Source organism: Arvicola amphibius, chromosome 9, assembly GCF_903992535.2.
Source record: "Arvicola amphibius chromosome 9, mArvAmp1.2, whole genome shotgun sequence".
Lineage (NCBI taxonomy): Eukaryota > Metazoa > Chordata > Mammalia > Rodentia > Cricetidae > Arvicola > Arvicola amphibius.
The window spans coordinates 90,139,243-90,160,716 of NC_052055.2; the positions used below are offsets into that span (position 1 = coordinate 90,139,243).

At 49.8% G+C, this 21,474-nt stretch overlaps 2 protein-coding genes across 2 annotated transcripts; one reads left to right on the forward strand and one right to left on the reverse strand.

Annotated features, from left to right (window-relative positions):
• Positions 1 to 2,529: 2,529 nt before the first annotated feature.
• Positions 2,530 to 8,771, forward strand: LOC119822157 (cryptic protein-like). The gene is made up of 6 exons (XM_038341129.1): positions 2,530 to 2,582; positions 2,835 to 2,884; positions 2,978 to 3,145; positions 3,710 to 3,824; positions 3,914 to 4,023; positions 8,665 to 8,771. Exons 1-6 carry the CDS (start codon positions 2,530 to 2,532, stop codon positions 8,769 to 8,771), a joined length of 603 nt encoding a protein of 200 aa, XP_038197057.1.
• Positions 8,772 to 9,034: 263 nt separating this feature from the next.
• Positions 9,035 to 20,674, reverse strand: LOC119823749 (serine protease 40-like). The gene is made up of 6 exons (XM_042055763.1): positions 20,494 to 20,674; positions 19,710 to 19,872; positions 17,822 to 18,096; positions 15,667 to 15,836; positions 12,008 to 12,307; positions 9,035 to 9,244 (listed from the first exon to the last, which is right to left on the reverse strand). The coding sequence occupies exons 1-6, from the start codon at positions 20,672 to 20,674 to the stop codon at positions 9,035 to 9,037; spliced, it is 1,299 nt and encodes a 432-aa protein (XP_041911697.1).
• Positions 20,675 to 21,474: the final 800 nt, after the last annotated feature.

Here is a 21,474-nt window from a genome sequence, read left to right on the forward strand (position 1 = left end):
TCTAAGCCATATTTAGAGAATCCTTCTCACCTATTCTCTGTCAGGTCATTTCCTCAGGGATAGTTTTAGGTGCTGAGAGAGGGGACAGGGGACAGCATGCAATCCTGTCATGGGCCAGGAGGTCCCACACCCTGGGAGTTACAATGCCCCCCAGGAGGTGAGATTGGTGGCTCCAGCCTTATCTCTTTACAACTGATAACCAGAGACAAGTCCTCTCCCCTTCTCCCAGGCAGCCAATGCCAGGCAGTTCTGCCTGCTGGCTCCCCTTGGTGGCAGACATTCAGCAGCTCTGTCTAGGGTGACATGCCAAACTCCTTTGATGGGAAGTAAATGGCTCAGCCTGGACCACAAAGGCCTGCTGCAGAGCAAGTGACAGTATGGTGAGAAAGTTTATCACCAGTCTGTCACCCAGGCCTCCCCTCTGATGCTCCTCAGGCCCCTGGGCCCTAAGCAAACCCTAGAGCTGGGGCATCCCATGCTGCTCCTGGTCTGGCAGGCAAGGCCTTTCCTTCCTTTCATCTAGTTTCCATCAATAAAGTGCAGATCTTCCAACCTCATTTGAGCAGCTGGATGTGGCTCAGGTGGTGTAGCTCCTGCCTAGCAAGCAAATAACCTCAGGTGAACAGCAGCAAAACAGATAAGCACAGTGTCTGGGAGCTGCTGTTTGTAACTCTGAAAACTAAGGCCAGGGGGAAATAGGCCAGGCTCATGCTGACATAGGGAGTCTGAATTTACTGGGTCAATTTCCCCAGCTCTCACGTATGCACTGGAATGTCCTTTATGGAAATCTTAGTGTAGAGGAGAGATTAGATTCGAGATGGCTCCTTACAACGTGAGTGTTCTCAGGAAGTTCCTGGGCCACGCTGTACAATGACCATTTCAAAAATTGTTTATGCAAAGGAATACACTCACTCCTTCAGCTGAGGGGTGACTTTTATTTTTAGATTTGTTTTGTTTTGTGTGCATGAAGATTTTGTTTGCCTGCGTATCTGTGTACCACGTACATTCCTGGTGCCTGCACGCATCAGATGAGGTCTTTGGATTCCCTGGAAGTGGAGTTATGGATGATTGTGAACCACCATGTGGTGCTGGCCACTGAACACAGATACTGCAAGAGCAACAGTGCTCTTAACTGCTGAACCATCTCCAGCACTACGTTTTTTGTTTTTTTTTAAATATACAATTGTATAGCTCATAATGAAAGTTTGCGTTGATTTAAAGTTACAAATGTATTTGTTTTGTACATGTGGTTGAACTGACTAATTTACCAGTAATAAACATCACATTTAAAAGTGTATTTTTGTCTCTCCCTGAAGTCCTGAGGCCCCGTCCTCTCTGTGGGTTTTGCCTACTGTGTTTGCCAAGCTCTGTCTGGTCCTGGAAGCTCACAGAGCCCTTCCCTGGGAGGTCACAGGCCAGGGAGGCTCACCAGTTCCTTTCTGGATTAACAGCCTCTTTGATGAAGCTCAGGTTTAAAGGAAAAATGAATGAGGTCAGTGCCAAGCACTGTTGCAACGGTGGAGGAAACGATATTTTAAGAAATGAGTTCCTACATTAAAGTCATAGAAGAATTTACCACACCTATTGCAAAGTGCCCTCTTTTATGATAACGACAGGGCTCAGGATGCATCCTAGCAGATAGAAAACCGGAGGAGCAGAAGCCCCGGGCCACCGGCTCCAGAGATTCAGGCTGCAGCCTGCAGCATCTCATTTTTGCATCAGGCAAAAGGGACTATGCATAGATGGGCTGTGGGCTTCTCATAGCGTCTGCTTTTTCTTTTTCTCAGGGATCTGCTTGTCAAAGGGCTTAACCACTCAACATTCAGCTTCCTCACCTGTGACATCAGGGAAGAACACTGTCTCCCCCAGAGAGTGCTGTGCAAAGCAGAGGGCAGAGGCTCCATGTGTGGGAGCAAATGAACTCCCCAGAAAGCCGAGCCTGCAGTGACCCCTTTGCCTTCCTGTTCAGCACACAGGGCATATGGAAGCACCCTCAGCTGCTGAGTCCCACTGCCCAGGTCCCTCTCCAGCTGAGCCCTTCAAAATCTCCCAGTACAGGGACTATCCAGTAGCCTCAGCATTCAGTCTCCTGGAAAGCTCTTGGTTCACGTTGGGATTTCAACCTTTTCCATTTCCTGTTTGTTTTCTAGTGAGGTTGAGGAGGGCTGTTGTCTCTGTCCCCAATGGTTTACATCAAGGATTGGCCACCCTGCTGTTGTCATCCCTGTAAATAGCACTGGGGAGGCAGGCAGCCTGGCCCCACCCCCTCTTCAGCAGGACTCTCTCTAAGGGACAGCCCTTCAAGCCTGGATGGCAAAGCAGCCCTGGCCTGAGGTCTTCAGCATCTGGCTTCACAGATCTTCCTTCAGCTCTGTGTCTCCTGGTCCAGGCAGAGGGCAGCGACATCCCCGTCTTGCAAGCTTGTGCCTTCCGTGACTTGCTATAGCGACTCCAAGGCCAGGAGGAAGGGCTCCTCCAGGGCTAGGGCACCGAGTTTCATCTTCTGCGGCTATTGATCTCCAAGCACAGATGAGAGGGGACTCACCAGCCCTAGGTGTTGTTTTGAAAAGGCACCAAGCCAGGTAAGCACAGAAGTCATCCAGGTACTCGAAAGCCAGGCTAGGGGTTTAAAATTCTCAGGCATTTTCCGTCTCAAAACCTTTTTAAACTTTAACTGCATCTTCAGAAATCTACAAGTACTACAGTGATTACTAGGCTTGTAATTTTTGTTAACGTCTAAGTGTGCTATATATTTTATATCATGACTGACATGTGAGTTGTGCTTACACTGACTGCATGCTTGAAACTTCAACCATTTCCTTGAAACATTCCAGGCCTCTGTTCTTGATGTCTCTAGTGTTGCAGCTCATCCATATGGGAAACAGTAAGTAACTCCCCGCTCCCCAGTTTCAGTTCTAAGTCATAAAATTCCCGTTTCTCCGTTATTATTACTCTCTTACTTTGCTGTTCTTCAAAGGCTACCAGAGAGAACCAGAGAGTGCCAGAGAAGTCAGCAATATCCTGTCTCCAAAGATCCCAGGAACGACTCTGGACCGGACCTTGAGTGATTCCAGCAGAATGAATGGCAGCCAGGAGGGGTGGCGCCCACGGGACTCCCCTCCCCACTCCCTTACTTTTGGCGAGAGTAAGTCTTCATTCCGTGCCATCCTGTGCAGTGGATCCTGGGGGAAAACAAGTGGGATAAACCAGGGTGAAAAGGAGACACCGCAAGGAGCATCTTTTCACCGTCAAGTTTTAAAAAAAATTAAGAAGAAATTCTAGTGATGTGTTTACGCTCAAGTTTCAAGGTTTCGTGGGCAAAAGTAGCAGCTTTCCTCTGTCGCTAAGGCAACAGGCTCTTCCCTGACATTCTGGCAGCTCCAGGTGGCGCTAGCGTCATCACACCCATGGGTGGTCCTGCCTGGGAGGCCTGTGGTTAATCACTGTCCACAAAGTCACACGCTAACTTTAGCAGTGGAAGGGTGAGATGAGAGAGAAGCAGCAGCTTGAGGGTGTCAAGGGCTGTCCCGGACCCCGCCCACATTCCTGCTAGCTTGTTTTTCAGCCTTCAGCTAAAGAGTGAGGTTTACCGAGCAAACACACGCAGCAGGCAAGGTCCCCTCTCAGGCTGTGGCGCCCTGCCCTCTGCGAGAGGGGACTAGGGGAGCTCCAGAGGCCAGCACAGCTGCTGACCCAGGTCAACCTGCAGGTGCGATCCCTGGATCCCGCTGCTGCCACAACGGAGGCACCTGCGTTCTGGGCAGCTTTTGCGTGTGCCCTGCACACTTCACTGGCCGCTACTGCGAGCACGACCAGAGGCGCAGGTGGGTGGAACACAAGTGGGCTGGGCGGGGTCTGACCTGGGAGAGGGGGGTTACACCGACACAACATTGACCTGTCTTGGCCTCTGCAGAGACTGTGGCGCTCTGGGGCATGGAGCTTGGACCCTCCACAGCTGCCGCCTATGCAGGTGCATCTTCTCAACCCTGTACTGTCTCCCACGCCAAACGTTCGGCCACTGTGGTAAGAGCACCCGCCCCGCCCCCGCGCTCCAAACGCGTCTGCCGCATACATGCATACACTTGTGTTGTTGTTAGTGGATGGTCCATAGAGCATCTGCCTGTGCCAGGAGACATAGAAATGAGCAAATTAGATCCGTGCGTCAGTCAACAGACTTTCGATCGTGAAACTGAATTTATTACCGTTATTTACATTTTCCTTGTGGGGTCTACCATCTCAGCACTGGGTTCCCAGAAGCTTCAAGGTGCAGAACAGAGTTAATCTGGGAGCCAAACTAGCTCAGCAGATCACTAGTGGTGCCCAAACCCTGGGAACACAAGAACTGCAGTGAGTGGGAAGGGAGGGGTTGCCACACCGCCACCTGATGTCTTGTGCCACAGTCTTCCTTTTATCAGGAGTTGGCTTTGACTCCCAAAGGTAGACAAGGCAGCGAAGGTTCACCCTTCAGCCCCCTGCCCCCCTGCCTCTGTCACTCCTGGGTGGTTTGGCTGTCCACTGTGTCCAAGGAACACTGCATGAAATGACCTCTTACCCCGGCCCCAGAACCATTTTTATGCCCTTTCTCAGGCAACTCTGAACCTCTCCAGTGGATGTGGCGCTGAGCGGTTTGTCCCCGCTCCTCCACCAGGCCTTCCAGAAAAAGCAGTACCAGAGCAGGGGAAAAGTCTGCACTGCCTGGCCCCACCCTCTGGCCATGGCATTGAGTTAGGTCATTTAGTGATTGCTTAGCTCCTGAGTCCTCTTCCCCTTCCTGCGGAGCACCAGGAATGTCTCCAGGCCCAGCCATCAACCCTCTCCATGCCTTGAGTGTTCCCCCCAAAGCCCTTTCTTTCCCAAGCAAGCTCCATCTGTTAGGTTTAGGTCTCCCCCCCCCCCCACCCCCCAGCTGCTACTCCTGAAATTTTGGGAATCAGCTTAAGTTTACAAAGTAAATTTGGTAGTCTCACAGGTGACGTCAGTTCTTATCAACAGTTCTTCCCTGGGAATGCCGGGAAGGGGCTCTCTGGGGTCTTCAGCAATCCCCCATGCAAGGTCTTGGAAACATTCAGGGCGGAGACTTTTTTATCTGCTGCCAAGGCTTCTGAAAATGCTTCCATACGTCAGTTAGACAAAGTAAGAGAGCTCCTCCTCCAGGGTAACTGCTTTTGATCCACGAATCCTGCTGCCCCTGAAAAGGGTGGGTGGCAGAAGCAGGGAGTACCTGGGTCGAGGTCTCTAGCTGACTGCTGGTCATGGCAAGGGCAACACCTCTGGTTGTGCTGACTGTATTCTTAGTCTGGCCTCTTATCACATTGGATTCCACCACAGTTTATGGAGTAGGCATCCTCCATAATCCATGAACTCTCTGTTTGAGGAAAACAAACTCGGGAATGAGAACTCTCCCTGGTAGCTAACAGACCACTGAGTCAACCATGTACCTTTTCCTGTGAAAATAATTCTCAATATGAAGAATATCTTCATGTGTGATAGCGTTTTTTGTTTTTTTTTTTTTAGAATATTGAAAAGCAGAAGCCAGCCTGGTTTACAGAGGGAGTTCCAGTGAAACCCTATCTCAAAAAACAAAACACCTCCCCCAATCAAAAAGTTGAAAAGTGGCCATGTTTGAAATTCAACCCCAAAGAAAAAAACCAATTGAGATCCCTTCATGAGATGTCGTGAGGCTTTTGAAGGCAACATGAAAAACCACTTTGGAGATAATTATAATACTTTGAAATGATATCTATGAGTGGGAAGAATCAAAAATAGATATCATCCTATAAAGTAATGTCTGTGTCTCCCCCTCCCTCCACAGCCCTCGAGCTGAAAAATCTCCACAAGTCTCCTCGCTCTGACTGGGCCCTCCAAATGAAAGAACACAAAGCTTCCCCCTAGTGCAGGCTAGAGCCAGTTGAAGCTCTTCCCATTAGAGCAGCCCTCAAGAAAGAGGAAGAAATGATCTTGAGCACCAACTTAGAAGGGCTGGAGGTGGAATTCATCAGCAGAGCCCTTGACTAGCATATTCCCCGCCCTGAGCTCCATCTCCATGAAAAAAAAATTGACTATTGTGTAGCATGGTGATAGTGTATTTATTTAGAATGTTCTAGACCCCGGATTTAATCTCTAGCATCAAACATGGGTGTGAGTGGTGGTGGGGGACAGCTGGTGTCATGAGATAAACATGTGATGAACCCAGGCCAAGCTGCAACAATTTCACTTCTCTCTTTACATTCACTCATGTATTATTTATATGTACATGTCTATCTTTGTGAGGATGCCATATATGTGCAGGCGTCCGTGAAGGCTGGAAGTGGGCTTGAGGAGCTAGAGTTACAGGTGGCTGTGAGCCGCCAGACCTGGGTACTGGGAACTGAACTCTGGTCCTCTGCTAGAGCAGCAAGCACTCCTAGCCACTCAGCACCGTCCAGCCCTTGGTTTTTTCTTTTCTTCTTCTTTTTTTTTTTTTTTTTTTGATTTTTTCTAGACAGGGTTTCTCTGTGGTTTTGGAGCCTGTCCTGGAACTAGCTCTTGTAGACCAGGCTGGTCTCGAACTCACAGAGATCCGCCTGCCTCTGCCTCCCGAGTGCTAGGATTAAAGGCGTGCGCCACCACCGCCCGGCTCCTTGGTTTTTTCTTTAACAGCACATGTGGCAACAATAAAAAATAATAAACCAGCCAACAAATAATTCCTGTGGGTAGACCCAGCTTCTGGACCTAGGGGTACCCGCTTCCAAGCAGCTCTGAATATACACAAGTATACACACACACACACACACACACACACACACACACACACAGTCAGTGCTGTGTTCAACCATCCACAGACATGCCCTGGGAGGTTTTGTCTTGGTGGGCATGCCACAAGGGGAATGAGAGCAGGAGGGGAAGCCATCTGACTCAGAGGGACTTCCAGCAGAGAATCTGCTTCTCACTGGGATGTCTTGTTGCTCTCATCATAGAAGTCTCTAAAACCTCTAAGAGTAACAGAAATAAAAATAACTCAATCCTGTTGTCTATTCGGCTGTAAAGGGATATTGACAGGTAGCAAGTGGTCCAACTTGGTTTCATTTCTTTTTTTCACATATGCCAAAAGTAATGGGCATGACAAAGGTCTTCGTCATGTGCAAAAATTTAGAAGACCTTTGATAAATAATATAAGGTCTCAGGTTCCAGTAATAAACTATCCACTAGGAACAGGATTTTTTTTTCTTTCCTAGTGTGACATAAAATAGTGGCAGTTCACAGAATAAAAAATATGTAGATTTTTAATAAACATAAAATAGTAATAAAACACTTTTTAAAAGTTTTTCTCTAAATGTATAGTGGTGTTCTAACTTTTTTTCTTTTTAATCTCAAGGGATCTCCTTAGGAAGCACAGCACAGTGGTCACAGGGCCAGTCTGGCACCCCAGGTTGCTTATTTCACAGAGCCTGCTGTAACTGTGCATTTGAACTTGTAGTTTGTGTGTGAGACCCAGCTGCCTAAGGGGCCTGAATCGCCCCCTGTTGCCTCCATTCTCCCAGAGAAGGTGACCCTGTATGATTGACCCTGTCCTCACCTGACGCCACGTGCATTTTCCTGTGATTGGCCAAGATCTACGTCAGGAATCCCCATCAGTTGCTATCCCCCCTCTTCCTCCTGCTCCTTCCCTTCTCCTTGTCCTCCCTCCCTGTCTTCCTTCTTATTTGAGACATACAGGGCATCACTGCATCTTTCTGGCTACCGGGGAACCCACCTATTTCTACATCCTAAGAGCTAGGACTAAAGATGTGAACCACCACACCCAAACCAATATCAAAGCTTTTGTTCTTTTGTTCATACATGTCGGGTTTTGTTTTTGTTTTGTTTTCTTGATGATGCCATCCCTGGGGTCCTCTGGCCAGCCAGCTTATCCTAATCTATGAGTCCCGAGTCCAAGTGAGAGTCATTGTCTCAAAAAAAAAAAATCTGGACGGTGCCTAAAGAATGACCACCAAGGTTGACCTCTGTCCTCCACAAGCGTACAGCTACCTTGTACACATGTGTGAATACATACCAGCACACAAAGACACAAAGAGCTAATCTGGACGGAGAGTTGCTGCAAGCTGCTTTAAATTCTATTTGCCCTGGCTGCATCCCATACAACATTCTGATAGGCCTCCCTCTTCCGCTCCTGAGCTAAATGCACCAGGCTAAAGAAAGGTCTGTTTGTTCGCCTGTAAAAACGGTGGAGGCTTTTCCCTTCAGTTTTCAGTGTCGCACCAAAATTTAGATGTCTCTGGAGGCGGGGAAAATAAGTCATTTGTTTGTCTTGAACACATTCTAGGCAAGAGTTCTGTTATCCAGCACTAAACTGAATGAAGGTGTCTGGGCGTGGTGGTACACACCTTTTGTCCCAGCCTTCAGGAGGCAGAGACAGGAAGTTCTCTGTGAGCCAGAAACCAGCCTGGTCTAAATAGTGAGTCCCAGGCTGAATACTGTAAGCCCATATAAAAAAATTATATACACACATGTACATAAGAGAATATATATGCACACACACACGGGGTGGGGCAGATTCTAGCTATAAAAGGGCCAGACTCAGAGCCAGACAGAAGAGGGCTTTAGCGGGACCGGGTGCAGACATCTCTATGTTCCTTTAGCCAAGCCCACAGCCGTGAACTTTATGTGTTCTCTGTTCTTTTCCAGACCTGAAAGGCTTCCTCTCGTCAGGGACCAGAGGGGCGAGTACAAGCGGTGCCGTGAGTCTTCTGCTGCTCGGCCTCCTCCTGCAGGGCGTGGCTGGTGACGGCTGAGGCTCCTAAGCCCAGTGGCAGCATCTCCTGGGGCTGCCAGGAGTCATCCTTGGTTGCTCATGGTGCTGCAGCATGCCAGCCGGAAGGCTGGGCAGCGGGCATCTGCTTGGATGTTGTGTGTTGTAAATAACAGGACGGCTGAAATGTGACGGGTCTTTGTGCTGTGCAGTAAACACGTTCAACAGGGAGCCCTCCTTGCTCGCTGAGCCTCATTTCAAAAGGTCTCCAGTGGAGGCAAACCTCAATAGAAGAGCCCAGTATATTCAACCCAGAATCTCTTTCTGAAGGCTTCTGGATATACAGTGAACAGGATTGAGTGAGACCTCCCCAACAAGCAGTCCTTCCCAGGTGACAGTCATTCTGAACAGCCTGGACCCTCCCTTGTGAGCCTCATTGCTGAGGCTCCCTGTCATCCACCGTTCGCTGTCAGTCTCTGCACTGACCTCTGAGCCCATGGGAGAGGGACGGTGGGTCTGCGAAAACCAACAACCTTAAACATTCTGTGCGGATATTGTAAGGAAGACAGGAGGGACTGGGGGCAAGCATCCCGGAACCTGCCTCCTCATTCTTAGTAATCAGGCCATTCTCAGCAGTGCACAGCATCTCCCTAAAATATATGCACATGTAAAATGAGGCGTTTGAGTGGAGTTAACGTGTTATCAAGGGGAATGCCCCAACTAGATATTATATGATAACAAATAAAAAAAACCCAGTACAAGGGATAGGTTGCATCTTTTGAGAAATTGGTAATGAGATTCCATAATTTCCATAAACATCCCCCAAACATTATTGCTAATACTATTGGTCACCATCCACAGCATGATGGTAAGGTCTTATTGCTGAAGACATCACATTGTTACGTCAGAACATGGAGACTTCTAGCTGTCACTCAACTGGAAGCTTCACCACTGCTGGCTAGTGTTCACAGTGCTGGCAGGTGCCACACGTGTTACTGGAGGAGAAAAGCTGTTCATCTTACCCGGCTACGCACCTTCAAACAACAATAATGGCCTGCCTGGCAAGACATGCTCTCCTCTGGTGCGACTGTGGCAAAAATGTCATGGAAGTAACCAGCCTCTTTCCTTAAGCTGGGTTTAAGAACCACTCCATGAGATGGAACCCATACTTGACACTGTCAATAAGGTCAAGAACATGAGACTAGATAGATAGGTCATAAGTCCTAAGGGAAAAACCTAATACTATTATTCTGCTAGATGGCGTAGCAATAAAACAACTCATCATGACCACTCAAACGCCTCATTTTACATGTGCATATATTTTAGGGAGATGCTGTGCACTGCCGAGAATGGCCTGATTACTAATGCTTTATCATAGATCCGACACTGTCGATAGGTCAAGAATCTGATTCTAGATAGGTCATAGGCCCTAAGGGGAAACCTACTAATATTATTCTGATAAATGAGCATAGACATAAAAATAAAACAGCCCATTATGACCCATTGCTAACCTCATAGATTACATAGGTTTGTTGTACCTCGCGTTTCCTTCCGACTCCGCGGAAAAAGAACAACCAACCCATGATACGAATCCCACTGGCCGGGATACATCCCAAGTGCTGGAATGAAAGGCGTGTACTACCATGATTTGTTGTTATGATCTGCTGGGTATCCTGTTCTTTTAAGAGGCAAGTCCCACGCACTCGCAAGCCCCGCCCACTCCCCCCCCCCCCCAGGCAAGCCTTGCCTCCTCCAACCTGCACTTTCTCTTTTCTTCCCTCTACCGGCCTGGGCCCCTCCTGGGACCGGCCTCCCACCCACCCACACACCTTATCTTTAAAAGAATAACATTTATGTCTCTAGATATATTAAAGAGAGCCTTGACTGGGGCCACTTATTTTCCCTATGTGAATGCTCCATACCCCATCTACGTCCACACCTTTTCCATCCCTTCTCAGAGGCAGTCTTCTACCCCCCCCCACACACACACAAAATTAAACCTCTCCGTAAGGTCTGTCATGGGGTGTGATCTTGTGGCATTCCTTGGCCCTCCAATCACTGCAAAATACAACATGAGTCAAAATAGCCGCCTTGCCGCTTTTCACATGGATTCTTCAGGTGTCTTGTCCCAGTGATGGAAACTCAGGAATAGAGTCAGAGCCCTTTCTGGGCACAGGAAGAAAAGAAAGGAGGGAGGGAACGAGGGATGGACCTGCAGAGAGGGAGGAAGGGGCAGGATGCACGCTGGGAATCTTGGCATTGCAGCAGAGGGTCTTGAAGTGGGCACAGCATGCTGGTTGTGCACACAAGAGCTGTTTTGTTCCCACTTGCTGGGAAGGGCCTGGGATATTCTAACAGGCTTGGAAAGGGTTTCTCAAAGCCTCTGGATTTCTCCCAGGGCATCATGGGTCTGCAAGGAGCCCAGTGGCTCCCTTGTCTCCAGTTCATGATGAAGGGTGGAGACTATGGTGTGGAGCCCTAGTGAGCTCCCAGACAGACTGAATAGGATGTGGTGACTCAGAGAGGTCTGCGGAGCAGCTCAGGGCTAAGCCAGTCATTCCCAGGTCTGCCAAGCTTCAGCCAATGCAGGCAGAAGCAAGGACTATGGGCGGGGCTTATCAGACAAGGGGGGTGGGGTTTGGAGTTTGGAGGTAGAATATTAGGGAGATTGCTGCCCTTGCAGAAGAGCTTTGAGGATTGCTTCTGAGAGGTCAACCTCAGGGACCCTCACAGCTCGCTGTCAAACTCTCTAGAAGCACTGTTGTGACTTTGGGCTTGCAAGATGCCCCTCATGCCTGAGCTGGGGCTTGCTCCAGGAACACAAGGCGGCCCCAGTGGCTCATTCTTCTGAAAGAACACACAGCGTTAGGGGGCGGGAGTGGACTCTAGTCTGGAAACCAGCTGGAAGAGAGTCAACTCCTACATTGGTAGGCCTGCTCCCTGGCTCTCTCAGCCACTGTCCCTGCCTAAGGAAGAGGTGACCTTCTGGAACCAAGCAGCTGGAAACCCTGAAAGAGGATAAGGAGCTGGTACTGAGGGGACAGAAAAAGTCAGAAGTCTCGTTAGCTTTTTGGTTTCCTTTATTATTTATTTATTTATTTTTTAAATTTCGTCTGACCTAGGGCAAGTACTGCTTCAGATAGGACAGCCCACAGATGGTATGGAGGTCAATACCCAGAATGCTCACAGGACATGCTGGCTGTTCAAGGCCCTGTCCTTCTGTCACAGGTTCCTGAACTAACTCAACTGGAGAAGGAGGACCCAAGAAGACAGCAGGACCGTGCAGATCATTGGCTTGATGGCAATGCCTTGGCCTTTGTTACTGTTCCAGGGATTTCCACCACCAGGGGGTCTGGGATAGTGAGGGGGCCTGGGATAGTGAGGGGGCCTGTCGGGCCCCTGTGGGTTTGGGTCAGGCGATGCTTTCTTGTGTTCTTTAATCCAGTTTTCAAAGTAGGAGACCCTGGCGAAGACACTGGGGCTGGAGAGTGGGGTTTCACATGGGGTGCTCCAGCTGGTCAGCCCCACCAAGTACCAGGAGCCATTCAGTAAGCAGACCAGGGGGCCCCCAGAATCTCCCTGAGGAGAGAGAGGACACAGAGAGTAGGGTGACCACAGGGAAGGACACACACTGACCAGGATGGAGAGAATGTGATGGACACCAGGTGTCTCTGCCATCTGAGTGGTCTCATCTAGATCATTGGAGCAATTTTACAAATCCAAGCACAGGTGGCCTCTTGGTATCTTCATGGAGCCCCATTCCTCAAAGCTACCAAGGAACCCCAGATACCATTTGGTGGAGAGTCTACAAGCTGAACCTCGGCTCTCGGCCGTCTATGTGGGAGATGTCGCTGAAGTCCCAAAGGGTCACTGTGGTGGTTTGAAAAAAAAAAATGGCCCCCAAAGGGAGTGGCACTATTAGGAGGTGTGGCCTTGTTGGAGTAGATATGGTCTTTTCTAGGGGAAATGTGTCACTGTGGAGGCAGGCTTTAAGGTCTCTTCTATGCTCAAGAACTCAGTGAGGCAGTCTACTTGTTGCCTAAAGGATGCTCGGCTACTTCTCCAGCACCACGTCTGCCAGCATGTTGCCCTGTTCCCCCCCCCTCCCCCCACGATAATGGATTGAACCTCTGAACTGTAAGCGAGCTACCCTAATTAAGAGCTTTACTTTATAAGAGTAGCTTTGGTCATGGTGTCTTCACAGCAATAGAAACCCCAACTCAGACAGTCTGTAACCGACTAATGGGCCTGGAGACATGGTCCGACATCTCTGGCTGATTCCCCTGTCCCAGCATCATCCCACATGCACCTTTGTGTTTTACTTAATAACATTATGAGTGATTCTTCAGTCCCTTGGCTGAGCTCCTTTAGAAGATGCCGAGCTGTAGGGTGTGCTAAGCTGGCACAGGGGCCCAGCCAGGAGAGAACCACAGGGAGCCCTTAGGCTCCTGAAGAGAGGTGGGGACTCCAAGCACAGCAGGGTAGAAACGCTCCTGTCTCAGACCAAAGCGCAGGAAGCAAAACAACACAGCCCCCAACAACTTTGTGTTGAAACACACGTCAAGACAGTCTTTGTTCCCAGAATGCTCAGGTCCCAGGGAGGATTGTGGGCACACACCTGAAGATTGTACATAGGGATAATGAGCCGCACAGACGGCGGAAGGACACTCAAGGGGATGCACAAGTCGTCAGAGGGCTTCTCTGAGCCAAGACTGGAGGGAATCACTGAGGCGTGACTGTGACAAGCTGTGGGCAGAGACACAATTGCTCAGCAGGGAAGCAAGGGGCCCTGGTGAAAATTCCGGAGATTCTGAGACAGGGCTACAGGCCTGGTCTTGGTAGGTTACCGTAAAAGGGGAGGCAGTCGGTGGAAACACAGGACGGACCCTTTCTTTCTATTGGAAACTCCAGAAACCATGGTGCAGAGAGAAACAACTACCATAAGTTAATGTCTGACCTTCACATATGCGCGTGAGCGCATGCACTCTCAAACACACATACACATGGGGAGGGACTAAATTAATTGATTACTCTAAAATGCAAAGCAAGCCGGGTACTATATACATATAACCCTGGTCCTCCAGAGGCAGAGGCGCAAGGATTGCAAGTTCAAGACTAACCCGAGTTACAGGGTAAGATTATTTCTAGACAAACAAACAGATGACAGAGTAATATATTAGACAGACAGATAGGTAAATAAATAGACAGATGGATAGATAACAGATGAACAGATAAATAGATTTGAAACAAACAAAACCAGCAACAAGAAAAATTCAAAGCAAGAACAGGAAGCTGGATTGTGAGCACTGGCGTCAGAAAGAGGAACCAAGAGAACAAAAGAGCAAAGGGCCATCTGAGCAGGAGCTCAGGATGAACTGAGCTAACAGGGTAGGACAATTAAGGGCACCTGCTGATACCGCAAGAGGAGCTTGGCTGGGAAGGGGTTGTTGAGAATTACCTGGCTCCTGAGGAGCAGGGAAGGTGCACATAAGATGCAAAGGCACACACTTCTGAACCAAGAGGACAGCCACAGGAACAGAAAGAGGAAGACAGACACTAGGGCCAGCAGAGACCACAGGAGATGCTTCTAGTTGCCCACTTCCTTTCTGGCTTCAGTGGCCCCACCATTAAATGTAAACAATACAGACTGCACATGAACGAGTGACAAGCTCATGCCCCAAATATAAGAGCTCCTATGAATCATTATGGAAGACACATGATTGACCAATGGTGACAAACTGACCTCGCAACCTTGAGAATATACTTCACGGAAAAAAAAAACAAATAAATGGCAAACCTCATTAGTCATCAGAAAAATGCAAATAAAAAAATTACATACTGCTGGGCAGTGGTGATACACACTCATCCCAGCATTTGGGGTGCAGAGCCAGGCGCATCTCTGGGAGTTGGAGGCCAGCCTGCTCTGCAGATTGAGTTCCTGGACAGCCAGGGCTACACAGAGAAATCCGTCTTGACAAACAAAACAACAACAAAGATAGAAAGGTCATATCTAACAGTTAAAATCAAGTGGCAGATAATCCAAAAAACTGGTACAACATGGAGCAACCTAAACTCTCCATGGTACAACCACACTGGAGAGCTGCCTGAAGTAGGTATAGGACAAGAACACACGCGCATCTCACGGCACGGTGGTTCTGCTGCTAGCATGAGGACCCCTCGGGCCTGTTCGGGGCAATGCCATTGCAAAGTCCTCTCATAAAAACTGCCACATGCCACCAGGATAAGAACAAATAAGGAAGAGTGCAGCACATCCATACAGCAGCATGAATGGATGGCATCCCGTTGACTAAAAAATACAATCAGGCAAAAGCCTGCACCCTGCCTGATGCATGTTTAGGTAGGGTCCTAGCATGAAGCTGTAGTGCTTCTAAAGCCAAACAGGACCATTCTGGGAGCAAGGGAAAGGAAAGGGCACCAGGAGGACCTTTTGGGTGCTGTTTACATCAGCGTACCAATTTCTTACTTTTAAATTAAATGTTAGTTCATTCATTTTGCATGTGTGTATGTGCTTGTGTGTGTTTGTGTGTGTGTGTGAGAGAGAGAGAGGGTGTGAGCACATGTGAGTATGCACACACACACACTCAAGACATGGGTGTGGAACTCAGAGGGCTACTTGCAGGAGTTGGCTTTCTCCTATCAAGCAGGTTGCATGGTAGATCAAATTCAGGCCGTTGGGCTTGGTGGCAAGCACCTTCATCCACTTGATGCTCTCATGGGCTTGCTGAGCTGATTTCTAAGAATCCCCAAGGCATGACAAGTGATGCCTGTTTCCTGATGGGCTGCTTTTTCAACAACGTGTTTGAAAGCCTAACCAGACAGATGAGACACACATGGAAAGGAGGAAAGGGCTGAACCAAGACAGAAGGACAAGGGTGGCCAAGCCCGACTGACTGCACACGGGAGCAGGTGTCACTTACGGCACATATTGATTTGGTCATGGAGTAATCGGCAGCGCACACCATATCATCATAGATGTAGTAGCTTCTAGTGGAGCTAGATTCTGGCGGCGGGAAAAATGATTTACACATGTCATTGTCCATGAGGATGAGCTCTGCTTCATAGAGGTCGTCAGGTAAGGGCAGGATCACTGTGGGAGGGGGAATCAGGTGTGCTCGTGAGCAGAGAGGAGCTGCCGTTGCCCCTCCCAGGATGATGGCTGATGGCAGTGGGGGTGGGGCAGCTGTCCTAGGCCACAGTGGCAGAGAAGGGCTCATGACAGGACTGCAGTGAACAGGGAAAAAGGGCAAGCGGAGGGGCTGTGGAAGACAGGAGCAGGCTGGAAGTCAAGGCCACTGCAAAGGTCTCTGCGGGACATGGGGTGGGGACCTCAGGCAGAGCCTCCTCAGCAGGCTAGGGGACTGAGACTGTACCCAAGGGCACAGCAGCCAAGGAAAGGGCAACTCAGCTTTCCAACAGCTCTGGCTGCTCTGTGGAGCCCAGGCTGGGTGCAGGGATGCTGGAGTCTGGGTGCAGGGATGCTGGAGTCTGGGTGCAGGGATGCTGGAGTCTGGGTGCAGGGATGCTGGAGTCTGGGTGCAAGGATGCTGGAGTCTGGGTGCAGGGATGCTGGAGTCTGGGTGCAGGGATGCTGGAGTCTGGGTGCAGGGATTCTGGAGTCTGGGTGTAGGGATGCTGGAGTCTGGGTGCAGGGATGCTGGAGTCTGGGTGCATGGATTCTGGAGTCTGGATGCAGGGATGCTGGAGTCTGGGTGCAGGGATGCTGGAGTCTGGGTGCAGGGATGCTGGAGTCTGGGTGCAGGGATGCTGGAGCCTGAGCGCAGCTGTGGCATAGGGCTCAGTGCAGAAATGGTTAGGACCGCGACAAGAAGACTGGCCAGTCACAAGGAGCCACTGGACCTGGAGATGTGAACTCTGCTTCCCAGTGCTCTCACAGATCTGGCCTGGGGTCGCCTCACAGGAGCAGACTGACAGCAGCACAGCTCACTTCATGCGGGGGTGGGGGGGTCACCGTGCACATCCCCCAAGGCTGGTCAGGGCTGCCTGTGTGTAGCAAACTCAAACCTGCCCCGAGGCCCAGCAACCATGGTCAGCAGGGGGAGTGACAGAAGATGGCTGTCTCTTAGGGAGGCCAGGTTCTATGCTCTGAGAGCTGCCCCAGCCCACACCTTCCTTCTGTGCTCCTACTCCCATCGCCTGGCCAGACCTGACATAGGCCCTTTAAAGAGTGAAAGTCTGTCCCTTCTAGTGCTGCTGAGCCTCTGTTCTTGGGACAGGCTGTGGGACTAACACTTACAGGAGCGAGCAGGGATGGGGATCCTAGACCTGATCTCAGAGAAACATGTGACTGTAAACCTCCTCCGGGCTGCTTTGCCAGATTGTGACCCTAAATTTCATGTCAAATTTATAATCCCTTTATTTAACTTGCCATTATATGGTCTTAAGTCAAAAATGTCCTGTGTAGAATCCTTGCCAAGGAACTCTGTATTCTCAACCTAAGCTGCCCCTTGCTGACAGCAGGCTCTCCCTGTGGCCCGGGATACCAAACTCCAAAGACACTGAGTTCTCTCTGCACACTGTATGCAGAGAACCTGTGCATGTGAAATTGTCTCTAGATGACACACTATCTGACCCAAGGCAAATGTGGTACAAAGACTCACAATACTACCATAATGTTTAGGGAATAAGGACAAGGAGAATGTCAGTCCCCCACACTCAGGCGTTTGGTCCACAGGTGACTGATTCATGGGCCCCTGTGTATACAGTTGGATAAGCTGGTAGAACAGGCAGTCTTCCCTAGCCTTAAGGGTTGGGCAGTAAGGTTCTCAGAGGTACTGGTCCTTAGTCAAGCACCCCAATGCTCCATGCGTGGTTACTTTCATCTCCTTAAAAATACCCCATGTCTTTCCTGGCCAGAGTAGAGCAACCACTGTTTGGCGAGAATTTTGTAGTGCACAGAGTCAACCACACTTAGAGCTCTGGAGCCAAAGAGCCCGCACTTCTGATCTGAAGGTCAGAAGTTTGCTTTTGACCCAGAAACCGAGGTTCCCAACCTCAGGAAAGACCTCCATAGTCTCTTGCCCCTCACCCTCTTCACCTTCCCTGTGTACTCACCATCCTCTCTGAGATTCCCCCAGCCGCTCGCCCAGCAGGCCTTACCGCTGGGAATTTTTACGTTTTTATCTGGGACACAGGCTGGAAGGATGTGGGAACTGTACTCCACAGGCGACTCCAGCTGCATCAGGACAATGTCACTTCCCTGGCGGTAGTATTTGTCGTAGTCTTTGTGAACAATGAGCTTGTACACTGACATCTCCCTGCTATACTTAGTGGGACTGCTCAGCTTGGTGTAGCCCAGCCTGATCTGGTAGTCATTCGGGTTGTGAGACCTATCGCAGGGGGGAAAAGCTCTAAGTGTTGGCTCAGTCCTGTCTCCCCGACTACCCACCCTGCAGGCAGACAGACCTTGTCTCTTTCTCATTTCAGGCCTCTCCTCATTTTCTAATACTGTTTTTTTCCCTCTCTCTTTCTTGAGGGGGCAGGATAACCATGCACAGCCTAAGTGCACAGATCTTTTGAAGGCTTCTGGTACCTCAGAATCCGTGGGACTGTCAATCTCATGATTGGGTAGAACCATCGGAGGTTCACCAAACTGCACCCCTTCATCTTAGAGGAACAAAGACTCACTGAGCCTTCTCAGATTTGTCATATAACTGTATGGTTTCTCAAAGACTTCACCTCCTGTCTGGCATGACCCATACCCCAAATGTCACACTTTGTCTTTTCTCAAGATTGACACTATCTAACTATGGGCACTCAAGAAGTATTTGTGGAGGAAACAGAGTAATAAATGAAAGCTTACTATTTCTGCAAGACAAATTATACTCTAGTCCATGTGTCCGCTGATATGGCCCTCTTATATGCCCACTCCACATTCCCGAGTCTCCTTCCTTAAGGGCCCCTCTAGCTGTATGACTCACTGTATCTCCTTGACATACCTTCATGACCTACCACCATGGGACATGGCCTTTGCCTCACATCCTCTGCATGACCCTCCACATCGGGTCTGGCACACAGGGATGCTGAGTATGTAAATGAAAACCCATATGCAGTAATTTGTCCTCCTTGCCTCCTTTGGGCTCACCGTGAGCTCAAGTTATATCTGCTTGACTCTGTTAGTACACAGATCATTCCAGCTGGAGGAATAGTGACATCCCCCACGAAAGGAAAGACAGGAACACACACATGAGTACCAGGATGCCTCTGGAGAGAACTATGCTCCAGTGTAAGTGTGGTCTGAACCCAAATAAACTCCCAATAAATATGCCCTGGATATAGGCTGCAGAGAGCCCTGGACAGAGGATGCTGGATGCTTGTCCACAGAGGTTCTGACTATGTCCAGTCTTGGGAAGAGGGCCTGGGATTGTCACTGTCATTAAGCACTGGACCTGTTGCATGTCTATCTAGTTCAGGTCACAGTAGCAATGGTTTCCAGGAGAAACCAGACCCGCTGCTGTCTGCAGGGACAGTCTGGAGGTGAGCAAGAGTCAGATACTGAAGTGTACTTGAAGGAAACAAAGTGTTGATCCCTAACGTTCATGAAACAGAAAAGAGAAAATGGGAGGGGACCACCTCAAAGCTAAAACTGGGTTTCCAGCCACTAATTTAATGATACTTGGGGGAAGAAATTTCAATTAGTTGTTTAGAAGTAAGGTGTGTATCACTGTGACAGTCACACTAGTTAGTCTCCGGGAACAGGAGAGGACGTCCCCAGGGTGAGAAACAAAATGTGAGATCTTTGTCTGTAATGCTAGACTAACACTGGCAGGAGATGAGCAGGGGTGGCGATCCGGGTGGAGGGCACCACTCAAGGGCAGGGCTATCTCAGAATCCAGCCTAGAAGGACTGTCAGCTCTGCATCCTTCACCCCTCTCCTTCCCTCCTAGTGACTCTCTCCTGCACCCCCTTCCCAGCAGAAGGACCCCAGGGAGGGAACACGCACCTTTGGAAGCAGTGGGCAGCACTGGCTACCCAGTTTTTGTCAATGAGAACGGCTCCACAGATATGCCTGCCATGTAAGCGCAGACTGGCCTGCCACGGCCACCGCTCAGAAGCTGCTTTCTGACCACCAAAGATCTTCCCTTGGAAATTGGTCCTGCCACATACTGTGGAGACAATCCCAGCCGCCAGGCACCTGCATTCAGGATGCATGTGCTTGGTGCCCCCAATGTCAGCATCAGCAGGACCCAGGGGATGCAATGACTTCTCCCTTTTCAGGTGGCCAGAGCCAAGGTCAAGGGTAGAATGGCATGGCTCATTTGACAAAGAGTGGGGAGAGAAGGTTAGATTGACCCAGCGCTTCCTCTCAGCAAGGCCCATAGCACAGAGGTGCAGGCAAAGGGTTGGGTGACATCAGGCTCTCCTCAGTCCTTATTAACTTGAGGAGCACAGCTCTGAAAAGGCAGAAACGGAAGTAGAAGCCAAAGCTGGCAGAAACTGTTATTTTTCAGGTCCATGGTCATTTTAAGCTCCCCCTTAACCCAATGTAAACGGTGGTGGGTCAGCCATAACACAACCTTGACCCTGAACTGAGGAGACTTGGCATCAATGGGCAAGAGCCAGCAAGACCATCCCGCCGAGGTTCCCAGTCTCAAGCCCCTCCCTTTCAACGTAAAGGCCCGCAGGACCTTCCAACTGCCTATGTTCTGAGGGAAGTCAGGGAGGGAACGCACCTACTGGAAACCTGCCTTCTACTTTGGGAGTCACTCTTGCCCCTGCTTGCTTACCCTGAGACAGGGATGGAGTAGTTCTCGTAGGCTGGGTGGTTGTTATATTTGTAGCGCTGTTACTGCTGGCAGATTTGGTGACCTGGGCATGCTGGGGCAGGAGGCTGAGCCAGAGCAGAGCAGCCAGCAGGCAGGTTCCATACCCACCCTGGCCCGATTGCTGGGCCCTGGCGCTCCACATCGCATCTGGCCGCCCTGTGTCTGGGTTCCAGACAGGACAGAAAGCACGTGCAGACAACCGCTGACACCGGCAAACTGCTTCTAGGTACCCTCTCTCGCCCATCCTGACCTCGCGGGAGGTGAGCAAGTGCGCTGGAAACCTAGCTCCACGGGAGGCAGCCTGCACTGGAGAGAAAGTTTTGTCCTCAGGTCCTCTTCTCTGGCTTCGGCAGACGTACGCTCCTCCCGGAGTGGCGAAGGCATTCACGGCACCCCCGAATCTCCCTGTTTCGTTTTGTTACAATATGCACTCAAAAACCAAAGTCTCATCACCCAGATTGGCATGTCATTAGCTTATCAGCCCAAAGTCCCCAGAATCAGAGGAGAGCAAGAGAGTTCCTGACGCTAGCGTTACAGGAAGTGTGAATCTTTGAAACCCAAACTCGAGTCCTCTGGAAGAGCAGCAAGTACCCATAACCACAGAACCATTCTAAAGCTCTACAATTAAAATTATTTTATTTTTTAATTAAAAAATTCTTTGAAATGTTCATATATCTCCATAGTGATTTTGGTCAAATTCACCTTTCACACATGCCCTCAGTTCCCTTCAGCACCCCGCCCCCATCATATTTCCCAACTTCGTATTCTCCTTACTTCATTTATGCGATGAGTGTGGCCCACATGCACGTGGACGCGGGGTCATCTACCGGGACACAGGGAAGTTACCAGTGGCCACATGCCAAAAGAAAAGTGGCTCTCTTTCCCATAGCAATCATCAGCTCCTGAGCTGGAATCCTGCCTCAGCAGCCCCACCCGCTCTGT

What these genes read in the sequence shown, in the direction of transcription:
- LOC119822157 (XM_038341129.1), top strand. Translation starts at nt 2,530, where the DNA reads ATGAGAGGGGACTCACCAGCCCTAGGTGTTGTTTTGAAAAGGCACCAA. An exon ending in TTGAAAAGGCACCAAGCCAG is followed by an intron (nt 2,583 to 2,834) that starts GTAAGCACAGAA and finishes GAAACATTCCAG; the next exon opens with GCCTCTGTTCTTGATGTCTC. An exon ending in CCAAACGTTCGGCCACTGTG is followed by an intron (nt 4,024 to 8,664) that starts GTAAGAGCACCC and finishes GTTCTTTTCCAG; the next exon opens with ACCTGAAAGGCTTCCTCTCG.
- LOC119823749 (XM_042055763.1), bottom strand. Translation starts at nt 20,674, where the DNA reads ATGTGGAGCGCCAGGGCCCAGCAATCGGGCCAGGGTGGGTATGGAACC. An exon ending in GGGGAATCTCAGAGAGGATG is followed by an intron (nt 15,837 to 17,821) that starts GTGAGTACACAG and finishes CCCCTCCCACAG; the next exon opens with TGATCCTGCCCTTACCTGAC. An exon ending in TCAAGCCAATGATCTGCACG is followed by an intron (nt 9,245 to 12,007) that starts GTCCTGCTGTCT and finishes TGGTTTTCGCAG; the next exon opens with ACCCACCGTCCCTCTCCCAT.